Source organism: Zootoca vivipara, chromosome 6, assembly GCF_963506605.1.
Source record: "Zootoca vivipara chromosome 6, rZooViv1.1, whole genome shotgun sequence".
NCBI lineage: Eukaryota > Metazoa > Chordata > Lepidosauria > Squamata > Lacertidae > Zootoca > Zootoca vivipara.
Window position 1 is genome coordinate 81,223,042 of NC_083281.1, and position 23,559 is coordinate 81,246,600.

At 46.4% G+C, this 23,559-nt stretch overlaps 2 protein-coding genes across 2 annotated transcripts in view; one reads left to right on the top strand and one right to left on the bottom strand.

The window, feature by feature from the left end:
• Positions 1-14,144, top strand: part of ACAP3 (ArfGAP with coiled-coil, ankyrin repeat and PH domains 3) — a 149,107-nt gene extending 134,963 nt beyond the window's left edge. Inside the window, exon 26 of the mRNA XM_035117469.2 lies at positions 12,899-14,144. Coding sequence (XP_034973360.1) covers positions 12,899-13,005 — 107 coding nt within the window. The 3' untranslated portion in view covers positions 13,006-14,144. The remainder of the gene's footprint in view (positions 1-12,898) is intronic.
• Positions 14,145-16,244: 2,100 nt separating this feature from the next.
• LOC118087869 (phospholipase A2 homolog otoconin-22) lies at positions 16,245-18,504 on the bottom strand. The gene is made up of 4 exons (XM_035120925.2): positions 18,339-18,504; positions 17,362-17,506; positions 16,540-16,646; positions 16,245-16,413 (listed from the first exon to the last, which is right to left on the bottom strand). Exons 1-4 carry the CDS (start codon positions 18,376-18,378, stop codon positions 16,268-16,270), a joined length of 438 nt encoding a protein of 145 aa, XP_034976816.2. The 5' UTR covers positions 18,379-18,504; the 3' UTR covers positions 16,245-16,267.
• Positions 18,505-23,559: the final 5,055 nt, after the last annotated feature.

Here is a 23,559-nt window from a genome sequence, read left to right on the forward strand (position 1 = left end):
CCAAGATAAAATACAGTCGGCCACAAGCGTTTTGTCCCTGAGCTTCATGGCTGGAGCAGTGAGTCAGACCCAAAATTTTCATTGTACCATCCGACGGTGGTGACTACCAACTTGGATGGCTATCACAGACATAGATTCGTGCTATCGCTGGCTACTGGCTATAATGGCTATGCTGAACCTCCATTGTTGAAGACAGTATACCTGTGCATAATGCCAGTTGCTTTGATCTTAGGTGGAGGAAGTGTTGTTGCAATCAGATCCTGCTTGGGGGCTTCTTAGAGGCATCTGGTTGGCCACTGTGAGAGCAGCATGCTGGATTAGATGGGCCCCTGGCCTTCTTAGGTCTTTATCTACAACCCTACCACACTACTGCCCCCAACTATTAGATCAGAGATGAAAAGAACTCTGTGGACATTACAGTAGTTCAAAAGAATTTGTCTAAGTCATCCAGGCTGGTGGCCATCACTACTTCTTGTGGGAGCGAACCACATTGAAATCCCCCCAGAAACATCTGTTTGTGTCAATTAATTTCATGATTGCATGAACTGCCCCAGGAAAGGTGTGTGTTCAGCTATCGTCAGACCTTTTCAGACCTGCCTGTATACCAAACATGCATTGGGGGAATCATTTCTTATATAACCATATATTTGTATGGAGGTGCGGCAACTTGGGACGGGAGCGAAATTTGATTTTGCTTGCGTTTGACATTTGAAGTCAGTCCTACCTGATTCCCCCGCTTTCCGAAACAATATGCAAACTGAAACGCAGCCATTGAAATCTGTGCTTTTGCAATGCAGTTCTCCAACCATGTAATGTGTACTCCCTCCCCCCCCAAAAAAAGCATATACAGTACTTAAGGGTGCTTAATAATGCACATACTGTATTAGTGATAACTTACCAAAAAATTGCATTCTATTTGGGAAAATCGCTTTGCAAAAACGTGTATATTAGGCGAGATGGCGTTTTATCTGTTTGGAATGCATTAGTATACCTACAATTTTTCCACACTGAAAAATTGCACTGAAATAATGATAGATTTTCACGGGGACCATTTTCTTTAATTGCAAACTGATGTGGAAATGTGGAAAACGTAACTGAAAGCTTGGGAAATGGAGAGAAACTGAAAGTGACAAATTCACCCCTCCTTAGCTGCTGGACACCATGACCCCATGGAGGCGCCCCAACCCACCCATTGAAGTGGAGTACAGATTTTTTTCCCCTTCCCTCTCCTTGCCACCAGCCCTCTAGGCCGCTGCCATATTTTTAAATTGTGGATGCAGACAAGAAAGCCACGGTTTAAATCCTGAGGTAGTGGCGGTCGTAGGGGCTTGCAAAGGGTTGCATGCCTGACAAGGTGTTTTATCTATTTATGATGCATTAGTACCTACATTTAAGATTCAATGTATAAAATCAGCTATGTGCACTTTTCCTACTTAGCAGTATTGGGTTCTTTTTTTTAAAAAAAAAGAAAGATGTTAATGTTCTTTTTGTTATGGAATACTGTGCTGTCTTTTTAAAATGGGTGACATTGTTTAAGTATTTAATTTATTACTGAGGAAGCCCCCAAGGGCGTGTGCAATTACTTTCTCCCTGCCCCCTTACCTTCATTCAATACAGTTTGGCTGTATTTCAACGTCAGATTTTTCCTTTCTTTTGTACAGTTGCTAGGGAGTTGTTGTTTTTTTAAAAAAAGAAAATCCAGCAAATTTGCCTTTCCACACCACCTGCTCAGATCGCTTTCTATCGACCCTCTTTGCTCTGTTTTTGGAAGATGGCTCTCAAAGCATCAGAAGCCTGGTAGTTTTCGAAGACCTCTAAAGCAAGTTTCTGGGCTGGATCTGGGCAAAGGTTGCAATCCTAGACCCGCTTGCCTGGGAGTAAGCTCCATTTAACATAGTGGGCCCTACTTCTGCGTAAGCATGCATAGGATTGCAGCTGTAAGTTAGATGAACTTTGTTCTCATTGAAAGCAATGGGGCTTGAGGTGTTACAGCTAAGTTGCCCCACTTGATTTCAGTGGCATCTGAGCTCAACTCGTTTAGTCTGAATCCGGCCCTCTTATATGCTTTCATTAGGATGAACGTTGGACTTTCACAAATCTCTTCCATTGGTTGATGGGGATTCTGGAACAGCATGGACGAGATGTGTGTGTTCGGAGCTGGAAGAGAGGGACGTTAGGGGGGAAGTGTACATAATTCCCGGTTACTTTGCAACAAAGAACTAGGTATAACATTGCAAGGTTTGGCTTGTATGGCCTTTCCCTTCCAATATGGAAATATTTTTATTGTATTCTCTATAACCCTATTTGAAATGCGTCAGATCTCCTTCGCTCCCCACTCTTTTAAAGTGTTGAATCGCACACTGGATTACAAAATCCAATTGCAACTGCAAAGTTGCCTTTGTGAAGAAAGTAGCACCCCTTTCCCACTCAAAGCAAAACTCTCCTTCACAGCCATATTCCCTCCCCAGCTGACTATTGTTCCCTGGGAGAGGGTAGAAATAAGGCAGAGGCAGAGAGTGCATCAGCACTGTAATATTGCATCAATTTAATTCCTCTTTAATGGTCCTGGCTTCCTGCAAAGACTCCTGGGAAGTGAGTAGAGATAAGGGAGAAATTAGGTTCAGCTCATGCTTGAATACGGCAACTCCCTAATTCACACACACCAAAACAATGGGCAAACCAAAACGCAGCTATCCTTTGCAATTCACACTTCTTTGAATCTTGTGGTGCTGTTCTCCAACGAAAAAATGTGAATATTAGGAGAAAGTGCGCTAAAAATGCATCAACGAAAATAAAATACAAAAATGCATTATATATTAGGAAAAATCACATACAAAAAGTGTGTATGTCAGGAGAAATTTGCACTAAAATGCTGGCAAATTTTGGGGAGGGTTATTTTTTAAATAATAATAATAATAATAATAATAATAATAATAATAATAATACAAACCGATGAGCAAACCGGATTTAAGATTGGGAAAATGAGAAAGAGAGAGAAGCCACCCATTCCTAGCAGCGAGCTTCAGGGGAGGATGCTAAGCTTTCTCCATTAGAGGCCTTCTTCCCTTCCTTAGAGAACTACAACTCCCAGGATTCTTTGCAGTCTGTCATGTGACTGTTACAGCCCGGTTCACATTTCTATATGTTGCTTTCCCGGTGTCGGGATTTGCCAACTGGGTTCACTATTAGAGGGGCTGACTCATTGGGCGAATGAGACGAGTAGTTGATATTAAGGTGGAAGACAAGAAATGTGAACAAGTAGTGGGCAGGGAAAAGAGACCAAAATGGAGCGTCGTTGCTGCAGTCCAAAGGCAAATTGGATTTATGGTTAGCAATTGCTTAGCTTGGCAGCTGCCAATATACCCTCCGGATGTGGACTACAACTCTCATCCTTGACCCCTAGCCGTGATAGGTGGGGGCTGGTAAGAGTGGTAGCCCACCACATCTGGAGACGTCCTTGTTGGCGAACACTCATGACAAACGCATGTGGCTTGGCGTTCAGTGGATGGCGTGCAGAGGTGTTTGGAGTAGCTGGGGGAAAGGTGTGTGCTGCGAACTGGGGAAAAGATTTGTGGAGCATTGCAGGGAAAGGAGAAACACAAATATTGGACGAGAACGTAAAATACCGAGTGCTGTTTCCTTAGGAATGTGATGTGCTGATGAGCATTGAGCCAGAAGAGCCCTTTTAGGGTGTAAGAGGTCCACCGCAGCTCCCAGTGGAGAAACTCCAACTACCGTAACGTTCCGGCGAACGTTAATTTTCCGTGCTCGAAATATGTGTGTTTACCACATGGGGGTGCTCTTTGACAACCACTATCAATGGAAGAACTAGAAGGTTAGAAAGCTCAGCGCCATTGGCAAGAAAAGAACGTCAATTCCCCCTAGTACAAAGGCAAGCTGTGAAAGAGAGCACAGCCCAGATTGTTCACCTTCACAATGCAAACTGCCAATCATTGGAAGCTGAAAAGCCATAGGCATATCGCATATGCCCACAAGAATCCTGGGAATTGTAGTTTGTTAAGGATGCTGAGAGTTGTTAGGAGACACACACCCCCTCCAGCGCAGACCCCCATCTGTTTTGACCTTATATGACCCTGGTCTTTCTAGGACTCCACATATACCCAGAAAGCACACAGGGTGCTTCTGTGCAATGCTGGACCCCTCCTTCCTTCAGAAGAAACTTTTGTTTTATAAAATTAGGACCCACATTCAAATCAAGACATCTGGGGCTTTAATCACTTCCTATTTAAATAGCATTGGAGAAGGTTGAAACCGCTGTTGCTTTGCTGTGCCAGGTCTGAACCGTGTGATCAGCAAAATCATGGGGTGGCATCCTTCTTGGATCTCACCATTTCAGAGATGTGGGTGGGAGATGAGATCTGCAAAACCTTTCACTCTGTATTGAGAACAGCTTGAAGTTGCTAGTTGAAGCTCTAATATCAACAGGAAACAATGGGGGGGGGGAGGAAGTAGTCATCTGGGACATGAAACACTCTCTGTAAATAACGTTTCAGCACATTAACCATTCCTCTTATCACTTCAACTTGCTTTTCAGTACAATCTTTGTAACACTGGCTTGTTTGTTTGTTTTTTAATTAAAAAAATTACCTCTTCCTGTTTTTTCTCACTTTTGCCTGCTCGGCCTCGACTGAGTCTACCTATGGAAAAATCCCAACACTTCTGTATGTTATTTATCTTTATATGGTTTTAACCAGGAAAGAAAAAAAAAACATCAACACACACATGCACACACACAACTGAGAATACCCCACAGAAATTCTGCTGCTCTGGTGTCTTATTGACCCCCCCTCTCTACCCCTTCCTTCTCCCGTCTCTTGAAACACTGTTAATAAAAATCTAGAGTAAAATCTTTTACCTCTTCTTCCTTCGCCTCTTGTTATTTATGTTGTCTTGCTTCTGTTTTCTATATTAACTCTATGAGCTTTGGGACCCCCACCCCCCCACCCCTGCCAAAATCTAGGGCACTATATTCACACACAAACACAACCCCTCTTGCTACTCTTTAAGTGGGGTGGTAAAGAAGACCCCCTTGAATTAGCCCCATTAGTGATGAGTTCACGTCACCTGCCTCCCTCTCCTTGTTAATTTAGGATGGTCAACATAACGATCGTAGGAACACAGAAAGCTGCCTTATACTGAACCAGATCATTGGTCTGCCTACACCAGGCATCCCCAAACTGCGGCCCTCCAGATGTTTTGGCCTACAACTCCCATGATCCCTAGCTAACAGGACCAGTGGTCGGGGAAGATGGGAATTGTAGTCCAAAACATCTGGAGGGCCGAAGTTTGGGGATGCCTGGCCTACACTGACCAGCAATGGCTCCCCAGGGTGTCAGGCAAGGAACATTCCCGGCCCTTAATTGAAGATGCCATTGGGAGTTGAACCTGGGTGAAGCAAGATGCTGTACCACTGAGCTACAGATAAATCCCGACAGGATGGAGAACTGAGCTAAAACATAACGAAATGAGTTTCATTATGGATAAATGGGTAAAGTTCTGCATTTAGGGAGGGGGGAAATCAGATGCACAAACATAGGAAGAACGATGCCTGGCTTCGCAGCAGCTCATGTGGAAATTATTTAAGCCAGGGGTGGAGAACCAGTCGCCCTGCAAACATTGCTGGACTTGCCCCAGCCAGCATGGCCAAGAGTCAAGGGTGATGTATTTCCACGGCACCCACAGGGCAATTGTTCCCCATCTGTTCTCTAAATATTTTGGACTACAGTTCCCATCAACCCAGGCAGCATAGCCAATGGTCAGTGGTGATGCGGGGCTAGGAGAACAAGTGGAAGGCCACAGGTTGCTCATCCCTGGTCTAGTGGTTTTTAGTAGACCACACATTAGACATCAGTCACAATTGTTGACGCTACTCTGCATCAAGTATAGAGCAGGCATAGGCAAACTCGGCCCTCCAGATGTTTGGGGACTACAACTCCCACCATCCCTGACCGCTGGTCCTGTTAGCTAGGGATGATGGGAGTTGTAGTCCCAAGACACCTGGAGGGCCGAGTTTGCCTATGCCTGCTATAGAGTTATAGCCCACTAAGTCCTATTCAGAGATGACCCATTCAAATTAATGGACTGAAGTCATGGACACTCATTTCAATGAGTCTTCTCTGAGCATAGCTGCCAAGTTATCCCTTTTTTACAGGGATTTTCCCTTATGCTGAATAGGCTTCCTCGCGAGAAAAGCGAAAACTTGGCAGCTATGTCTCTGAGGTGGGTAGCAACTAAGTCTCACTCAGAGTAGATCCACAGAAATTAATGAAGGAGACAACTAAATTACGCCAATTAATTTCAATGGGTCTTCTGTGAGTAAAACTTAGTTGGCTATCACCCACCATGTCCATATCATAAGAAGTAATTAAATCATCCTGTTTGGTCAGAATAAGATGTCCACTTCTGGTCTAAGGAGGCTATTGACAAGCTAAGAATGTGAGCAGGGCAACAAATTAGTGACTGGGGCTGATGGGGTTTGTAGTCCCCAACACCAGCATTGGCTGCCCCTATTCTACACTTGATCAGCAGCAGTTTATTGGAGTTTCAGGCAGAGGGCATTCCCTGCCCCACCAGGAGATGCCAGGGATTGAACCTGAGACTTCCTGCATGCAAAGCAGATGTGCTACCAATGAACTACTGCCCATCCCTTGAGACATGGGACCATAGGAAGCTGCCTTATACTGCGAGTCAGACCACCAACCCATCTTGCTGAATGGCAGCAGCCCTACCTGGAGATACAAGGGATCAAACTTGGGACTTTCTGCATGCAAAGTTGAGCTTCTGCACCTTCTGCCACTGAGCTACAGCTCCTCCTTATGTCATGTTGGCTCCCAATGTTCAGGTTTAGGAACCCAAATCATGAGTTCAGGGGTTTAGATCAGAGACTAGATTTGTCTGCTTGTGTCACCCTAGTGGCATAACAACTGCAGTTCACTCCTTCTTCGGCAGTTCCGTTAATTCTAACTCACCATGGAGTACAGGGGCTGCCCAAAATGTTATTTTTTTTAAAAAAATAATAATTTCCCTCCCTGCATTTTTCATCCAAAGGACTGCAGAGTTGGCATTATTCTGTTGCTTTTGGAAGATACGTAATCAAAACTTGGCTGTAACTGTTCAATGGGGATGGGGGAAGAAGCCTAGTTCATTTTGCATCTGAAGGTCAGCACACCTGATTTGCACTTTCGCAAAGAATATGTGAACCAGAACACAACCATCCTTCAAAATTTGCTTGTCTCTGAATTTTGCAATGTACCGTAGTTCTTCAGCCAAGTCCTATGTACACAAAGGCATATACTAAGGTAAAGTGTGCATTGAAAGAAACCATATATATTAGTAAAAACAGTTCATGAAAGTGCATCAGGTTAGAGGAAGCTCTTTTGCAAAAATGCGTATGTTCTGCAAAATTGCACACAAAAGTATGTGTATTAGGAGACGTTCGCTCAAAACTGCTGACAAATTTCCATGAAGACATTATGTAATGCAATACCAATGACACACCAATGTAGAAATATGAATAACTGAACTTGGAAACGAGACGCAGAGAGAAACGCAAAAGGATAGATTTGCCAATCCCTACCAGTTGTTCTTGTTAGGCTGATACCGGCTGTCCACCAGAATTTTTGCACAGGTGTGCTTGAACTTGGCAAGGGAAAATACTTGGCTACAGATAGCCATGTACTAAGTCAAATGTGTGCATGTATTACTTATTATCCAGTTGATGTCTTTGTAGGGTGCGATCAAGATACAAAGTGCTTTGCAGGGTAACAAGGCAGACTCTTGCATCACAGAGCTTAGAGTTTTAGTTTTGGCAGAAGCAGAGAAATGATGCTATAGGTACTCGTAATTACCAGGTGCGGAGTACAACTTCATTGCATTCATAATGCTTACAAGTATGCTGAATCCAGCACAATTATTCTCTATTAAAGTATTTTAATCTTTGTTGGAAGCCGCCCAGAGTGGCTGGGGAAACCCAGCCGGATGGGTGCAGTACAAATAAATATTATTAATTATTATTATTATTATTATTATTATTATTATTATTATCATCATCATCATCTCTGGCTCAGATTGCATTCCTGAGAAATAGCATTTCAGGAGCCAGGGGCCCTGGGAAGCATAATGTTCCCACAAAACCTGAGCCCATAGAAACTCAGGTATTCAGGGAAAAACCACATGCCTCAGATTCTCTGGCAGCTGGGATATGAATATTGCAGTGATTCCAACATCAGAGAGGGAGGGAGAGAAGCCTAATTACTGACTTCTTAGAGGGTTACACATCCGACACAATTCTTCTCCAACTCTCCAACTTGGATTGCATTCATGGGAAACAGCATTTCAGGAGCCAGGGGCCCTGGGAAACATAATGTTCCCACAGAACCAGAGTCCATAGAAACTCAGGTATTCAGGAAAAAAACCACATGCCTCAGATTCTCTGGCAGCTAGGATATGAATATTGCAGTGATTCCAACATCAGAGAGGGAGGGAGAGAAGCCTAATTACTGACTTCTTAAAGGGTTACACATCTGACACAATTCTTCTCCAGCTTGGATTGCATTCCTGGGAAATGTAATAGTCCCTGGGAAATGTAATAGTCCCAAGAATCATAGAATCATAGAGTTGGAAGAAACCACAAGGGCCAGTCCAACCCCCTGCCAAGCAGGAAACACCATCAAAGCATTCTTGACATATGCCTGTCAAGCCTCTGCTTAAAGACCTCCAAAGAAGGAGACTCATTGGTAGCAAATTCCACTGCCGAACAGCTCTTACTGTCAGGAAGTTCTTCCTAATGTTTAGGTGGAATCTTCTTTCTTGTAGTTTGAATCCATTGCTCCATGTCTGCTTCTCTGGAGCAGCAGAAAACAACCTTTCTCCCTCCTCTTTATGACATCCTTTTATATATTTGAACATGGCTATCATATCACCCCTTAACCTTCTCTTCTCCAGGCTAAACATACCGAGCTCCCTAAGCCGTTCCTCATAAGGCATCGTTTCCAGGCCTTTGACCATTTTGGTTGCCCTCATCTGGACACGTTCCAGCTTGCCAGTATCCTTCCTGAACTGTGGTGCCCAGAACTGGACACAGTACTCCAGGGGAGGTCTGGCCTATAGGAATTCAGGTGTCTTGGGTCCTTGGGCATCTGGGATGTGAATATTCCAACTCCAGGGAGGAAGGGAGAGATACCTAACGGCTGACACTTTAAACTTGGGTTATACACCCACAGCACAGAAAAGTGACCAGTTGGTAAATGTTGGCTTATAGTTTGGAGAGGAGCCTGGATGTGACCTGCATCAACCAGCAGCTTCCAGTTCTCTGCACATTTGGGCTGGCTCTTTGACATCAGTTTCTGTCGCCAGAAGATCTCCCTCCCTGTGTTCTTCCAAGCAGTTTCCTAGAAAAAAAGGACACTGGGTCAAAGGCTGGCAGCTTGCTGAAAATAACACCCTGGAAGAATCTTTTGAAAAGTACATACCAAGTTTATCCACTGGGTGATCAGCTGTGTGCTCAGTAGCCCTGAGAGGATCAGAATGTGAGGAAACAAAAGAAAACAAAACAAAAACCCTCCATCGTTTCCCAAGCTAAAGCTTCCATTTCCTCCTGCTTCTTGCCACTCTGCTTATTGAATGGCAGGAAGTTTTGGGAGGAAGGCAACTTTTGCCCGGAGAACAACACTGATAGGCCTGCCATACGTCCAGGAAAACCCGGACATGTCCTCTTTTGAGGGGCCAACATGCCCACCTGGGCAGATTTTTACATTTTAAAGGAAATGTCTGGGTTTGGGGGTTCAGGCTGCTCTGCACACTGTGGTGGCTGCCAGCCCGAGCTGGGAAAAGAGGCGCCTCTTTTCCTGGCTTGGACTGGCTGCTGTCCGAGCTGTCCCCAAAGGGGACTAGGCCAGAATCTCAAAAGATGCCCCAGAAGATGCTCTAAATTTCAGTGCACAGCTGGATCACACGTGGGATAACCACGCACAGTTTCTAACGCAGGGGTCAGTTTTGGTTCAATTCAGATTTCAGCGCAAACCTACCTAACTCATACCACCCAACAGACAAGCCAGAACACAGCTCTCCTTTGAAATCTGCACACACACACACCCCAAATTTTATACTCTAATTTTATTGGCTTCTTTTATCCCATTTATATCCCTCCAAGGTGCTCAAGGTGGCACGCACACTTCTACCCCGCCCCTCGGTTTATCCTCACAACAGCCCTGTGAGGTAGGTCAGCCGAAATACAGTGATTGCTCCCTGGTCTCCAGGGTTTTAGTCTGACACGCTTAACCACTACACCACACAAGCAGAGGCCCCTGTCTGTCCACTAATGGAAATACTGGTATAGTTGACCTTTGACCCGATCCAGTGGTGTGGGCCGTGTACCTTACCGCACATGTGATGTGACAGCTCGCTCATATACACCATCAAGAAGACCAAGGGGTGATCTGATCTTCTGACCCAATTCACACTTTGCAGAGCAAAATGCAAACCGAAGCACAGCTATCCTTCGACGTTCCCAAATTTCCCTGAGCTTTCTGCTGCAGTTTGGCAACCAAATGATGTGAACAAAAATGTGTAAAAAAATTTGGGGGGTGTGTGTGCGTGTGTGTGAAAATGCACACATTTGTGAAGATGATATATAAAAATGAATTGTATTCAGGAAACCGGCTTACAAAAATGCGTGCGTCAAGCAAAATGGCAAAAAAGGCAATAAAAGAAAAGAAGTCCTGGCCACAGCAATCAGGGCTCCAAATGAATCCCAAATGAATTTATGATTTGTACCAAATGGGGAGAGAGAGAGAGAGAGAGAGAGGAAGAGGGAGAGAGGGAGAGGAGAGAGGGAGAGAAACTTGTCCTCTTAAGTGGTAGTAAAAATAAAGGTACAGGGTACTATTTGTTTCAATCCCCCCCCCTTTCATTCTAGACTAGAGCAAATGCACACCCATAATTATCTTTTAAATGTTCACTAAACATCTGGCCAGAAATACAGGAATGTCCTTAAGGGTGTACGTGCAGCAAGACAGATCCTGAAACTGATTTTTTCTTTCTTTCTTTGTCTACATCCTGGTATATTCCATGCATTTGTCGTCCCCCCCCCCTTTGTACCGGTAGTATCCTTTGTTTTTAATACATCTTGTGCACTGCCAATTGATGTGTGACTGCCGATGTGCGGGTCCTTTTGGACCAGGAAGAGGGCAGAACGGGGGCGGAAGGGGGCAGCGCAGAATCAGGGCGTAATGGGGCAGGGTGGGGTGAGCTTATGCATGCTCCACCGATGCAGATGGGGGCCAGGAACAGAGCCCCCCTGCAAAATAGCCACCTTGTAATTATTTGGAAATCTGCAGCCAACATATTTACATTGTATCACTCCCTCTATTTCCGATGTTCAGCGCTGAGTGCCGTTGCTTATGTACCACCCACATACAAGGGTAAAGCATCAGTGCAATTGCAGGGACCCCTAAGTCAGGGGTGGGGGGCAGTATAGGGAAGTTTTTCAATGTTTGATGTTTTAGAATCTGATGGAAGCCGCCCAGAGTGGCTGGAGCGATCCAGTCAGATGGGTGGGGTACGAATAAAAAAAATATTATTATTAGCCACATTCCCCTCTGGGCAATCTTTCAAGGGCCACATGCCAGAGGTGGGAGGGGCCAGAGACAAAAGTGGGTGGAGCAGCACAGCTAAAGGTTACCTCTGTACTTCAGACTTGTTTCTACACACACGAACACAACACTTTTTATTCTCCAACCAGGCAAGCAAGCAAGAGGCATTATCTACACACACCAGCTGGACATCAATACAGACGTACCTTGGAAGTCAAATGGAATCAGGAACCCAGGCACAGCTTCCGATTGGCTTCAGGGAGTTCCTGCAGCCAATCAGAAACCATGCAAGTTGCGTTGGACGTTTGGGTTCCAAATAACGTTCAAAAACTGGAACAATCACTTCTGGTTTTCAATCGTTCAGAAGCCAAAATGTTTGACTCCCAAGGCGTTTGAAAAGCAAGGTACGACTGTATTTGCAGTGTGAAGCAGGAACTGTGAGGGGTGTGGCCTCTGAGGAGCGTCCCAAGGGCCAGACAGAGAAGTCTGAGGGGCTGCATTTGCTCTCTGTGCCTGAGGTTCTCCAACCCAGCACTAAGGAAAAGGTGGTTAACCTGTGACCCTCCTGATGCTGCTAAAACGACAACGCCCATTGGCCGCAGACAGCAACTTCAAGGGAGAGCGGTGTTTTAGTTCAGCAACATCTGGAGGGCCACAACTTAGCTGCTCCAGCCCCAGGGGGAGGAGCAGCCCCCAAATACCTCAGTGAGTCTGAGCAAGCTCAGTGAGCACCTAATGCTATCCAACAATTGGAGGAAAAGCTGAAAACAGAATGGAATGGAGTATTCAGAAAGGGAGATGGAATGGAGTATCCTGAAAGGGGCATGGCTGGTAGTCTTGAACCCTGAACAGGAGCATTCTAATGTGCCACAACACCTTGTTGCCATTCCCACTTGTAAAATGCGTAAAAATGCTTGCTGTTTTCTTTTTTAAAATGTAATGGAAGAAACGTTTAGAAAATTGTTGGGCCAATAAGCCTTTAGAGAAAGCACATTAAAGACACAGGGCTTCCCTCAAAGGTTGCTGGGAGCTGTAGTTTGAGGGAGCTGGGAGTGGTAGCTCTGTGCTATTTTTCTAGAAAAAGAGGTGCCAGAACTCGCCTCGTTCTCTTAGAATATGGAAAAAAACAAGCCCTAGTTTGCAGGATTCTTTGGACGAAGCCATGTGCCTTAAATGTGCGGAAGTCAGCGCTCCCTGCCTCTTTTCTTGTCTCCCTGTTAACGCTGATTTCGCTGAAGAGAAAGGGTAATCAGCTCATCCTTGGTATCTATGTCTGTCTTCTACAGGAGATGCCACCTATCTCGACATCTTCCGCGAGTTTTCTCACATGGCATCTAACAACCCGGAAAAACTCAACCGCCGCAGCCTGTACTTCAGCCACTCCTACAGATAGCCCTCAAAACCACCACGGACACCATCTGAGAACGCTGGTTCCTTCCAACTCCAGAGGGAGAGTCGAGATTACGTGCCGCGGATGAAGCCGAAGGGACAGGGGCGTCCGGTGGCTGAATCGGGTCCATCCAGAACGGGAGCAGTTCGACCCAATGTCTCTGGTCACCCCACACAGCTTTGCGTTGATCGCAACATCTCCCCATGGTCACCATCCCACTACCAAATGGCTTTCCCCCTACATCCCCTTCCCCCAAAAAAACTTCCAAAGAGGATATCACAGCCTAAGAGTAACCAGCCCATGTTTACAGCCTGGAATGAAATTGTTTGGATTTCTTTTTAAAGTAGGGATCGAGAACTTGTAGATATTTCGGACCTCGCTGAACTCCAGCTCCCATCAGCCAATAAATAGTCAAGGATGATGTGGTGAATTTGCGGCCTTCGCGTTATTGGTGGGTTGCAACTCCCATCATCCCTGCTTGTGCTGGCTGAGGCTGATGGGAGTTGTAGTCCATCAACATCAGGCAGGCCACGGGTTGCTCACCTATGTCCTGCTTCTGCCCCGCTATTGCCTTGGAGGTTTGATCTCACTAGCCTTAGGTGTCTTGGCAAACTGGTTTTTACAGCCTTGGGGCAGGATGGAAAGTATCAATTTTGCTCACTGTGAAAATTAGATCACTCTATAGCATCATTCAGGAGCACTGCGGGGAACTAAAAATGGAGAGTGGGCTTCCTGGCTCACCGCCAACTGCACTCCATCAATCCACCAAAGACACCCCCCCCCTCCCGCCCTCAATATACTTCATAAAAGCACAGAATTGTAGAGCTGGAAAGCACCCAAAGGGCCATCTATTCCCACCCCTGCCATTACTTGCCATTTTCTGTGATTTCCCTTGCCTTAAGGCCTAAAATAAGTCCCCTGTTCCTGTTTTTAAAGCATGGCTTCTTCTTCTTGCTGTTGTTATTTCAAAAAATCATGTTCTGTTGTTTTCATAGATAACGGACTTGTCAGAGAGCCTGTACTGGTACAGCCTCTGCCGCCCAAACTGCCTCTTGTTGAGCGTGTATAGAAATGTGTGTTTATATGCTGGAAATGTAATATATCTCTGGGCAAAAAAGAAACGTATTTTTTAAAAATGCTTGCGGCGGGAGGGAAGGGGAGTGCATTGCAAGGGAGGGAAGAGGGAAGTCCAAACAGGAAGGACGGATGGACCTTATTTACAAGATTATAAATAAAGACAGGCGACATTTTTCTCCCGGGACATTAGGCATGACTTCCTTGTCAGCTTCTCGGATCTAGGCCTCTTTGAACAGGTGAGAAAATTATGTCATGGGCCTTGCTATAAAGTGATATTTATTGGGTACACGTTTATAGCTTTGGGGCCAGCTGCCAAATCAGATATAGTACAGTAGTTGGTTCCTGAGAAACGGCAAAGCAGAGCCGAGGTATTTATATGCAGAGAAAGAAATAGGCACACAGTCTGCAGTAGGATCAGGCGGAGACTTATCGGACCTCCAGTTGGCTGTGTCACTGTGGCTTTCTGGGAGGTAGAGAGGGAGGCATGAGGGGGGCCACCAATTGACCCAATCTGGTCCTCCCACTAGTGCAACTGCACCAACATCGCAGCTGCGACATCGCACTCCAACATTGCAGTTACGACTGTGCCGCTCCCCCCAAATAATCAGCCATGACTCTGCTGCTCAGAAGTCAGGGGAACATTGCTGCCCAACCATCATAGCTGCCAAGTCTCCCACTGAAAAATGCAGGCTCAGCAATGGCACGGCACTGGAAGTTGTTTCTACGCATGTCCAGATATGCGTAGAAGCAACTTCTGGTGCCGCTCTGCCCGATTTTCGGTGCCCAAGCATGGACGGAGCAGCACCGGAAGTTGTGACTTCCGGTGCCGCGCTATTCATGTTTGGGCACCGGAAATTGGGCGGCGCCGGCACCCAAACTGGAGTCTCCCCTGCAGATAGGAAATCCGGGGGATTTACGGGATTTTTTCCAATCCGGGCTGCCAGCGGGAAACGGTTTAAAATAAGCGGGTTTCCAGTGGAAAACGGGAGACTTGGCAGCTATGCCCACCATGCTGCCTGCGCAGAAGGTCCCAGGTTCAATCCCCGACATCTCCTGGTAGGGTTGGGAATGAAAAGCCCTTCAAAAACAAAAATCCACCAAACTCCACCACAATTGTTCGCTCCAAACCTCAACTCTCCACAGGCCTCAAATGTCATTGCAAAAGCTTTCATGGTTGCGCTTGCAAAGGCTCATGGGATTGCTAGACGCTATTTTTGCACCATTTTTGCCATTTGTGTACTCTTTTAGGGCCGTTTCCCTCCCTTTTTGTGCCACATCTGGGTTCACTGTGCTGCTCATGCACACGGTTGCGAGTCCACACAAGCAAACAACATGGAGATACCGATAATATTTTATTTGACTCAAATGCATATTATTACTATTGCAGTTTCGAAAGGGTTTTATGACATCCAGTCAGGAAAATGGTCTGTGTTTCCACTTGGTAGGTAAATTCTTGCGGGGGAAAGCAGACCAGGGATGCAGTTCTAGTGCAAAAAGAAGAGCACCCTAAGATATGAGGCACAATCTCCATCAGGATTAAGCACCCGGGCTATGAGACAAGTCAAGCAAAATAGAGAACAAAAACAGCCTGGCGGTAGTCTCTTCAATGGAGTACAGAGGGAGATATTGTATCCAATGCTGGTCCTACTCAGAGCAGACCTATTGAAAACAATGTATATAGCTAATTTAGGTTTGCTAATTTCTGTGGGTCTACTCCAAATACAACCCAACAGATTTACCTTAGGTTGTGCCCAATGTCTGCCCTACTCAGAGTAGACCCACTGAAGTTTACTGGGCATGACTAACCAAGATCCATTAATTTCAGTGGGTCTGCTCTGAGTAGGGCTTAGATACAACCCACGAACCTTTGCTTCAACTAAAATAGAGGGAACATAAACTGCAACTTAATTTTCTACATGCTTCTGTTGCTTTCAATTAACCTAACACAATGCTAAGAACCCCAAAATAATAATATAGGCTGAGCCAACCCTTTATAATAACCAGGTGGGCCAGGCTCCCCCTTGAATCTAACCCCCTACATGCCGCTGAGAGGGATATCCTCCGGCATAGCTGCCAAGTTTTCCCTTTTCTCACGAGGAAGCCTATTCAGCATAAGGGAAAATCCCTTAAAAAAAGGGATAACTTGGCAGCTATGTCCTCCGGTTCTGCTTCCCGTTAAAAATGCGGCTCAACAAAATGGCCGCTGTGCCCTGCAGTTGCCCGCTGGGTGATTCTTGAACTGGAGGTTATAGGCAAAGAGATGCTTCCGGAAGCAGCTGGCCGCTTTTTGGTCACATTCGCATACGAGCTTCTCGCACCGGTCCCGAGACTTGACTGCAGAGAGAGGAGAAAGGTGGTACCTCAGCATCGTTTTCCGCAAAGAGGGGTGCTCTGAGCCAGGGGAACGGAAATAGAAAATATTTGAACCAGCTCTTCTGGCTTGATGCTGGACCAACTCACCACATTTAATTTTATCCCTCTGGGCGTAGAACCTGTATGAGTGGGTGCTTGGGCTGCAACCGAACATCTCGGCCTTGTTGTAGCAGCAGTCGTGGCTGTGGCAGCACCTGGGTGTGACGTGAAAACGAAAGAGCAAGGAATTGCTATGAATCGGGCCCATTCTGACGCCATCTTAGTTTTTTCAGAACTCAACATCCTGGGACTTCTTTTGTTCTGGAGCACTGTGGATTGTTGTTGTTGTTAAAGTGCATCTGATATTTAAAAATGGTAACTGCCGTGTATTTTATTTTTTTAATTTTTTTGCCCACAATGGGCTTAGTTTGGAAAAACTAAGATGGCGGCCACAACCATGGTCTCCGGCGGCCCATGATATTTCCCCAGTATCACACAGCATGTTTATGATGACAGCACATTCAAGCAGGAGTCTCCCTCAGCCCTACCTGAAGATGCCGGGGATCGATCCTGGCACCTTCTGCATGCAAAGCAGATGCTCTACCACTGAAAGTGTCTGTGGTAAAGACCTGCTGGGACTGGTTCATATCATAATGCAGGTGGAGGCAGTTTATTTGAATTATCCTCCTCATGAAACAAGCTCCTTGTCTGTAGAAAGCAAGCATCTCAGAGAGGCTAAGCAAGACACTTCCTCCCAGATATGTTAGTTTGGTGCATGCAAGGATTTCTTTGTATGGGAAAGACACTCAAATATGGAGGTCCCCCATCCCTGTTCTTGAGACTCCCGTGACTTGTAAAACCCCTGAACTGTAAGAGAATGATGACAGCCCAAGAGGTGAGCAATGACTGGCAATCTCAGGTGAGCCTCACCTGTCGATGGCGTCCACGGGGAAGCCTTGAGTCCCTGCCCCACAGTGGCAGCCGTAGTTGGTGAAGTTGGCCAGGCTGTAGGTGACGGTGCTCATCTGAATCATCTCATTAAACTGGGAGGCAAGGCCGGTCACCAGAGTGGCTCCTGAAAGAGCAACAGGGTCTTGTTTGGAGGGAAGAGCAAAGAGACAGGGAGCAGGGGGCACGGATCGAAAAAAGGCAAGGGAGTTGATGTGGGATACCTTTCCCCCTGCTGCCACCTTCCCTCAGAGGTAAACCATTCTCAGCCACTTGTTGGCAGTAGGTAGGGCCAAAGCCACCTCCTTTTCCTCCCTTTGCCACCCCTTCCTCCCTCTCTCTCTCTCTCTCTCTCTCTCTCTCTCTCTCTCTCTCACACACACACACACACACACACACACACACACACACGTAGTCCTAAGGCTGCTGCTTGCCCAGGCCTGAACTGAGAGTTGAGCCTGTCCATGAAAGAACTGGGAATTAGATCAAGCATGCTGTGGCATGAGCAGTCAAAGCGTTTGGACTGGTGAGCCTGCCTGGAGGCCAGAAGTAACCTAGTGGCAAAAGAAGATGGCTTTAAACTCCTGCCTAGGGGTATTAGCCATGAACACCCAGATTCAGTGGCAGTATATCCCTGAATACCAATTGCCAGATTTTTTTCCCCTTCTTCCTCTTCCCACATTTGGCAGCAAAATGCACTGCCCTCAAGCTGGTTTCTTGATGGCAATGCCATAGGATGATGTTGCATCGCCATGAAGCCAAATCAGAGTGAGGCCACTCTGAGGGCTTGTTGGGGTGTGTGCGTGTGCTTGCCATCAGTTGCCACCATCCCAAGGGACCACAGTGGAAGCAAAGAGACCCCATCCCAGAGACCCCTCTTTCGAAGAACAACAACAACAGTTCTGGAAAGAACTCTCAGCTCTACTGAGGACAGAACTATAGCACAAAAGTAGGCTTACCGCAAGCCAGAACCAGTAGGAAGATTGTAACGTTCTGCATGGGTGCAGCTGAATGGAAGCAGGCCAGCTGACAAAAGAAGGGCTCTGTGCAATCGCTTGGGTGTCTGTGTCAGTTTATATAAGCAAGCCCAACCAGATATTTTGGGACAAATGATGTCCCCATCACCACCGCCCCCAGTCCTGGCTCATAATAATTATACTCGAGGACAGAAGCAAAACAAGGCTAGGGACCATAATTATCTAAGAAGGGGGATTAACAACATCAGGATATATATATAAGCGGTGGCAATCTGAGGCTACAGCCATACTATACATTTAAATTGCTATGATACCACTTTAAGCTCCCATAAGGTAAAGGTAAAGGGAACCCTTGACCGTTAGGTCCAGTCGCGGACGACTCTGGGGTTGCAGCGCTCATCTCACTTTACTGGCCGAGGGAGCTGGCGTACTGTTTCCGGTCATGTGGCCATCATGACTAAGCCGCTTCTGGCGAACCAGAGCAGCGCACGGAAACGCCGTTCACCTTCCCGCTGTAGCGGTACCTATTTATCTCCTTGCACTTTGACGTGCTTTCAAACTGCTAGGTTGGCAGGAACAGGGACCGTGCAATGGGAGCTCACCGCATCGTGGGGATTCGAACCGCCGACCTTCTGATCGACAACCGGTGGTTTAGACCACAGCGCCTCCCGTGTCCCATTAAGCACCCATAGCTTGCCACAAAGAATCATGGCACCTATAGCTTGTTAAGGGCACTGAGAGCTGTTAGGAGACACCTCTCGCTATTCCCCTGGCAGAGCTACTATTTCCAGAGGTTCTTTTTTGTGAAGATAGATTGGTTGTTAAACCACTCTGGGAACTGTGCATAAGAACACCAGAAGAGCCATACTGGATCAAGTCAAAGACCCACCTAACACTTATTTATACATCTGTCACATTTATATCTCACCTTTCCCCCCACCCCCAAGGACCTCAAGGCTCTCCCCTTCCTCATTTAAATTCCACAACAACCCTGCAAGGTAGGCTAGTCTGAGAGGGACAGTGACTGGCCAAAGGCTACCCAGTGGAGAGCTTCAAGGCCCAGTGGGGGATTTGAACCCTGGTCTCCCAGGCCTTGGTCTGACACTCAAACCACGCCCCCACGGCAGCTTTCGGCCCAGTTTTCTTTTCTCACAGCGATAGCACCATGTTGCACTTAAAGAAATAAATAAATGATGGATGCGTGGCCCAGTACATCACAAGTGCAATATTCCTTCATCGCTGACATGTGGCAGAATACATCCTCAAGATACCCCAGTCTCAAGCAGCTGTGAGCCCAGTTTAAAGATGAAGTTTCATGAGAGGTTTTGGCATTGCCCATCAGTAGGACCTGGGCAACAGATTGAACAAGTACACAGAATAAATGATCCATAATGAATTGAAAAAATGTTTAAAAGTACCTTCCTCCAAATAACCCAGAGTCTGATGCCGTGCCGAAATACAGGCCCCACCCCGCCGACGACTCAACCACCACCAAATACATGAGAGGTGGCCCAGCCACCCCAACACCGACAGTAGTGCCATCAGAGGCACGCTGCGCCGCGCCATCGCCGCCACTGCCCAAATCCCACACAAGGCTCTGAATCCACTGCCGCCGGGTCCAGCCGCCACAACTAGAGGCAGTGGGGGCCGCACCACCGCCGCAGCCGCCTTGATAGCCACGCAAGGCCCCGCATACATGAAGCAAACTGTATGTTTGCTTAGGGGGCCAAGGTATGGAGATACAGGGGGGAGGGGCCAACACTCCTGGGGACAACAGAGGGAAGGGTATCCTACCGTCCTTCACTGGGGTACAGGGGCCCTAACTGAGCCACAGCAACGCGTGGCCGGGTCCCTCTAGTATAGAATAAGAGAACAAGAAGAATATACGTTTAGAGAAGATTGGAAAACATTTATTGAACAGATGGGGGGAAGTTGTGTACACTTGAAAACGCTGGTAGCATTAAGATAAATTCAACAGTGTAAATAAGTTTTGATGGATGTAATAATGGAATACTGAATGGTTTAGTTTATGTATAGTATGCAGGGATTTGTGGTATGAACCATGGAAAGAGAAGAAGGGAAGTCATTGATGTAAACAAAGGCTGATGTAGAATGAGCAGCCCATTGTGTATCTATCAGCTGAGATCATGGCTTTGTTTGGCCCGGAGGTCTTGAGAAGTGGAAACATCTCTGAAAAGATGACAGTTTTGGAAATGGAAAGGAAGCATTTAGCTGGAAGGAGGAATCTGAATCCTGTAGAAAAGGAGAACCGGGAGGTGCAGGGAGTCAGCAATGTATCCCAGTGGTAAATTAAGAACTCAAGATGAGCCTTGCTGAATCAGGCTGATGGTCCATCCATGGAGTTCCTGCTTCTGGGCTTCCCATTGAGGCATCTGGTTTGGCCACTGTGAGAACAGGATGCCAGACTAGTTGGGCCAATGGCCTGATCCTGCAGTAGACAGGCTCTCCTTATGTGATGCTTGGGACCTGTTTTAAGGAGAAGGGAAAGACGTCTGTCCACAAATCTGCAGTTTTTCTATTGGGCGAACCATATATGGTATATTTAGAACTGTGAAGGTGGCACATTGTTCTTCCTGCAGGAACTGGGGAGAGGGTTAGGGTTAGGGTTAGGGTTAGTATGCCAGGTCAAGGAGATTTGTGATTTCAAGTTCCTTTTAGGCTTTTTAGTCATTTAGTTTGCATATCAGTTTATTCAGATTTTTGTAACATTTCTTTAAATGTTTCCTTTTAATATTTATTTTAAAAAGAGGGACCATGTGTGTATGTATGTGTGTGTGTGTGTGTGTGTGTGTGTGTATATATATATATATATATATATATATATATATATATATATAAGAGAGAGAGAGAGAGAGAGAGAGAGAGAGAGAGAGAGAGAGAGAGAGAGAGAGAGAGAGAGAGAGAGAGAGAGAGAGAGAGAGATGTTGTTATCTTATCTGCAGGGGAAATTCATCATTTTTAGATTGTTTATGTTGCAAACAGTTTTATTTGGGTCTGAGTTAACTTCCATTGATGCAATCCTTTGTTAATTGCCTACAATTAAACCTTTGTTTTGTGATGGTCTGATGACCAGATACAAATAAACCTGATCTGACATCATCTCTTCCACTCTGTAATAAGTGGCTGCACTTTATCTTTCCCCTATTCCACTGATGCAATTTTTTGTGTGTGTGTGTGTGTGTGTGTGTGTGTGTGTGTGTGTAATTTTAGCAACTGCGGTCACAGAGGTCACAGAAGTCGAGGTCAAAGGCCAGAGGAGCAGTCACAGAGGAGAAGATGTTGCAATGTTGTGGACGATCCTCAGGAGCTAGCGCAATGGGGTTGCATCACACACACACACACAAGTTCTACATTGCACCGCTGTTATGGCGGCCAGCTGTTTCAAAGACTTAGCAATGCTACAGGGAAATATTAGCCAGCATTATTTATTTGTTTCTTCACAGCACCTCCAACCCTTTTTGAAATATACTCAAAGTCCTGTAGTGATTTCATGCTCTTTATTGCAGCTTGTAAAACAGTGAATGAAACTTCCCCCAACTTCTGCTATATATACATTATTTACACAATGGGTCCCGCGTGATTGGCTAATTCCGGGCTGCTCCTGTATGCCAATCTGGTTGCGGATTCACTTCCTCCAGAAGCCTGATTGGCTGCTCCTGCAGGCCAATCAGGTTGCTGATTCGCTTCATCCAGGAGCCTGATTGGCTGCTCCTGCAGGCCAATCAGGTCGCTGATTCACTTCCATCTGGAGCTGTATTGGGTGGCTCCTGCAGACCAATCAGACTGCTGCATTCTGGATCCTGTTGTTCTAGGATTCAGCTCAGTACATAACACTTTTCATTAGAAAGCTTCTCAGAGAGGTTTTGCGAAAATCCCTTTCCTAACCTTTGCCCTCAGGTGCACAATCTCAAGAAGTCATGACACATGAGGAAAGAAGGAAGAGGAGGGAAGAGGGGAAAGGAAAGGAAAGTTACAGCCAATGTCAGTAGCGATTCTGGTGGCTTTGCCCTTGATAAAGAGGACACCCTTTTCACTCCCTCTTTGTGCTAACTCCCTGCTCGCTCCTTCCTTCCTTCCTTCCTTCCTTCCTTCCTTCCTTCCTTCCTTCCTTCCTTCCTTCCTTCCTTCCTTCCTTCCTTCCTTCCTTCCTTCCTTCCTTCCTTCTCTCTCCAACCCCCTTTATCCAGATTTCCCACTATTTGCCAACCACATGCAAATAAGGCAAGGGCTGCCTGAAATTAAGCTGAGGGCAATACAGGCCTAGGGCTGCAGCTTGTAGCCTGGGTACATCTGCCCCCAATTTGAGAGATTTAGCTTCTCAGGGTCCAAAGGAAGGGGAAGGGAATGCCAACAACTCATGTTTGCGGCATTTCCGAAAGGTGTCCTCCGAACCCTTCCAAAAGGCAAACAAGGAACAGCGATTCAGACCGTTCCAGAAAACTGGGCCTGTCTCTGGTTAACAGGAATTGGGCGGTTTTTTTGGGTTTTTTTATGCCACTGTTTCCTCATTGATTGTCTTCCCAAGAAGCCACAGCTGTGCGTTCGACTCTGCTGTGCCATGATGTACGTGCAAAATCCAGTTTGGGCTCGCTCGATGGTGATTTATGCAGGCTCGAAATCGGTTGTGGGTTTAAGCCAAAATGCAGGATGGGCTGATGGGGATCGGCCGGGTGATCCACCAGCAGCACCTAGCCCTTCAGGAATCTGGTGCCTTTCCAAATGCCCAACTCCCTTCCTGGTTATATAACATTCCGGAACTCTGCTGAGCAGATGGGTCAAGGGTAGGGAATGGAGGAGGAGAAATTTGATTTGGTTGGGACCATGTGGTAGGGCTGTCTTGGCACACACAAGCTCCCAGGTGCAATCTTTGTCATCTCCAGATTGGACGGGAGAGACCTCCTGCAAGTCAGTGATCATTGGTCTTGGCCAATGGTCTGACTCCCCATATAAGGCAGCTGCTTCTATTCCTATGTCTTTAGGGAACGCCCATAACCCAGTGGCCAGAGAATCTGGTTTGTATTGTTATAGATCCCCCTGAACCCTTGTTGTTGTTGTTTAGTCGTTTAGTCGTGTCCGACTCTTCGTGACCCCATGGACCAGAGCACGCCAAGCACTCCTGTCTTGCACTGCCTCCCGCAGTTTGGTCAAACTCATGTTCGTAGCTTCGAGAACACTGTCCAAC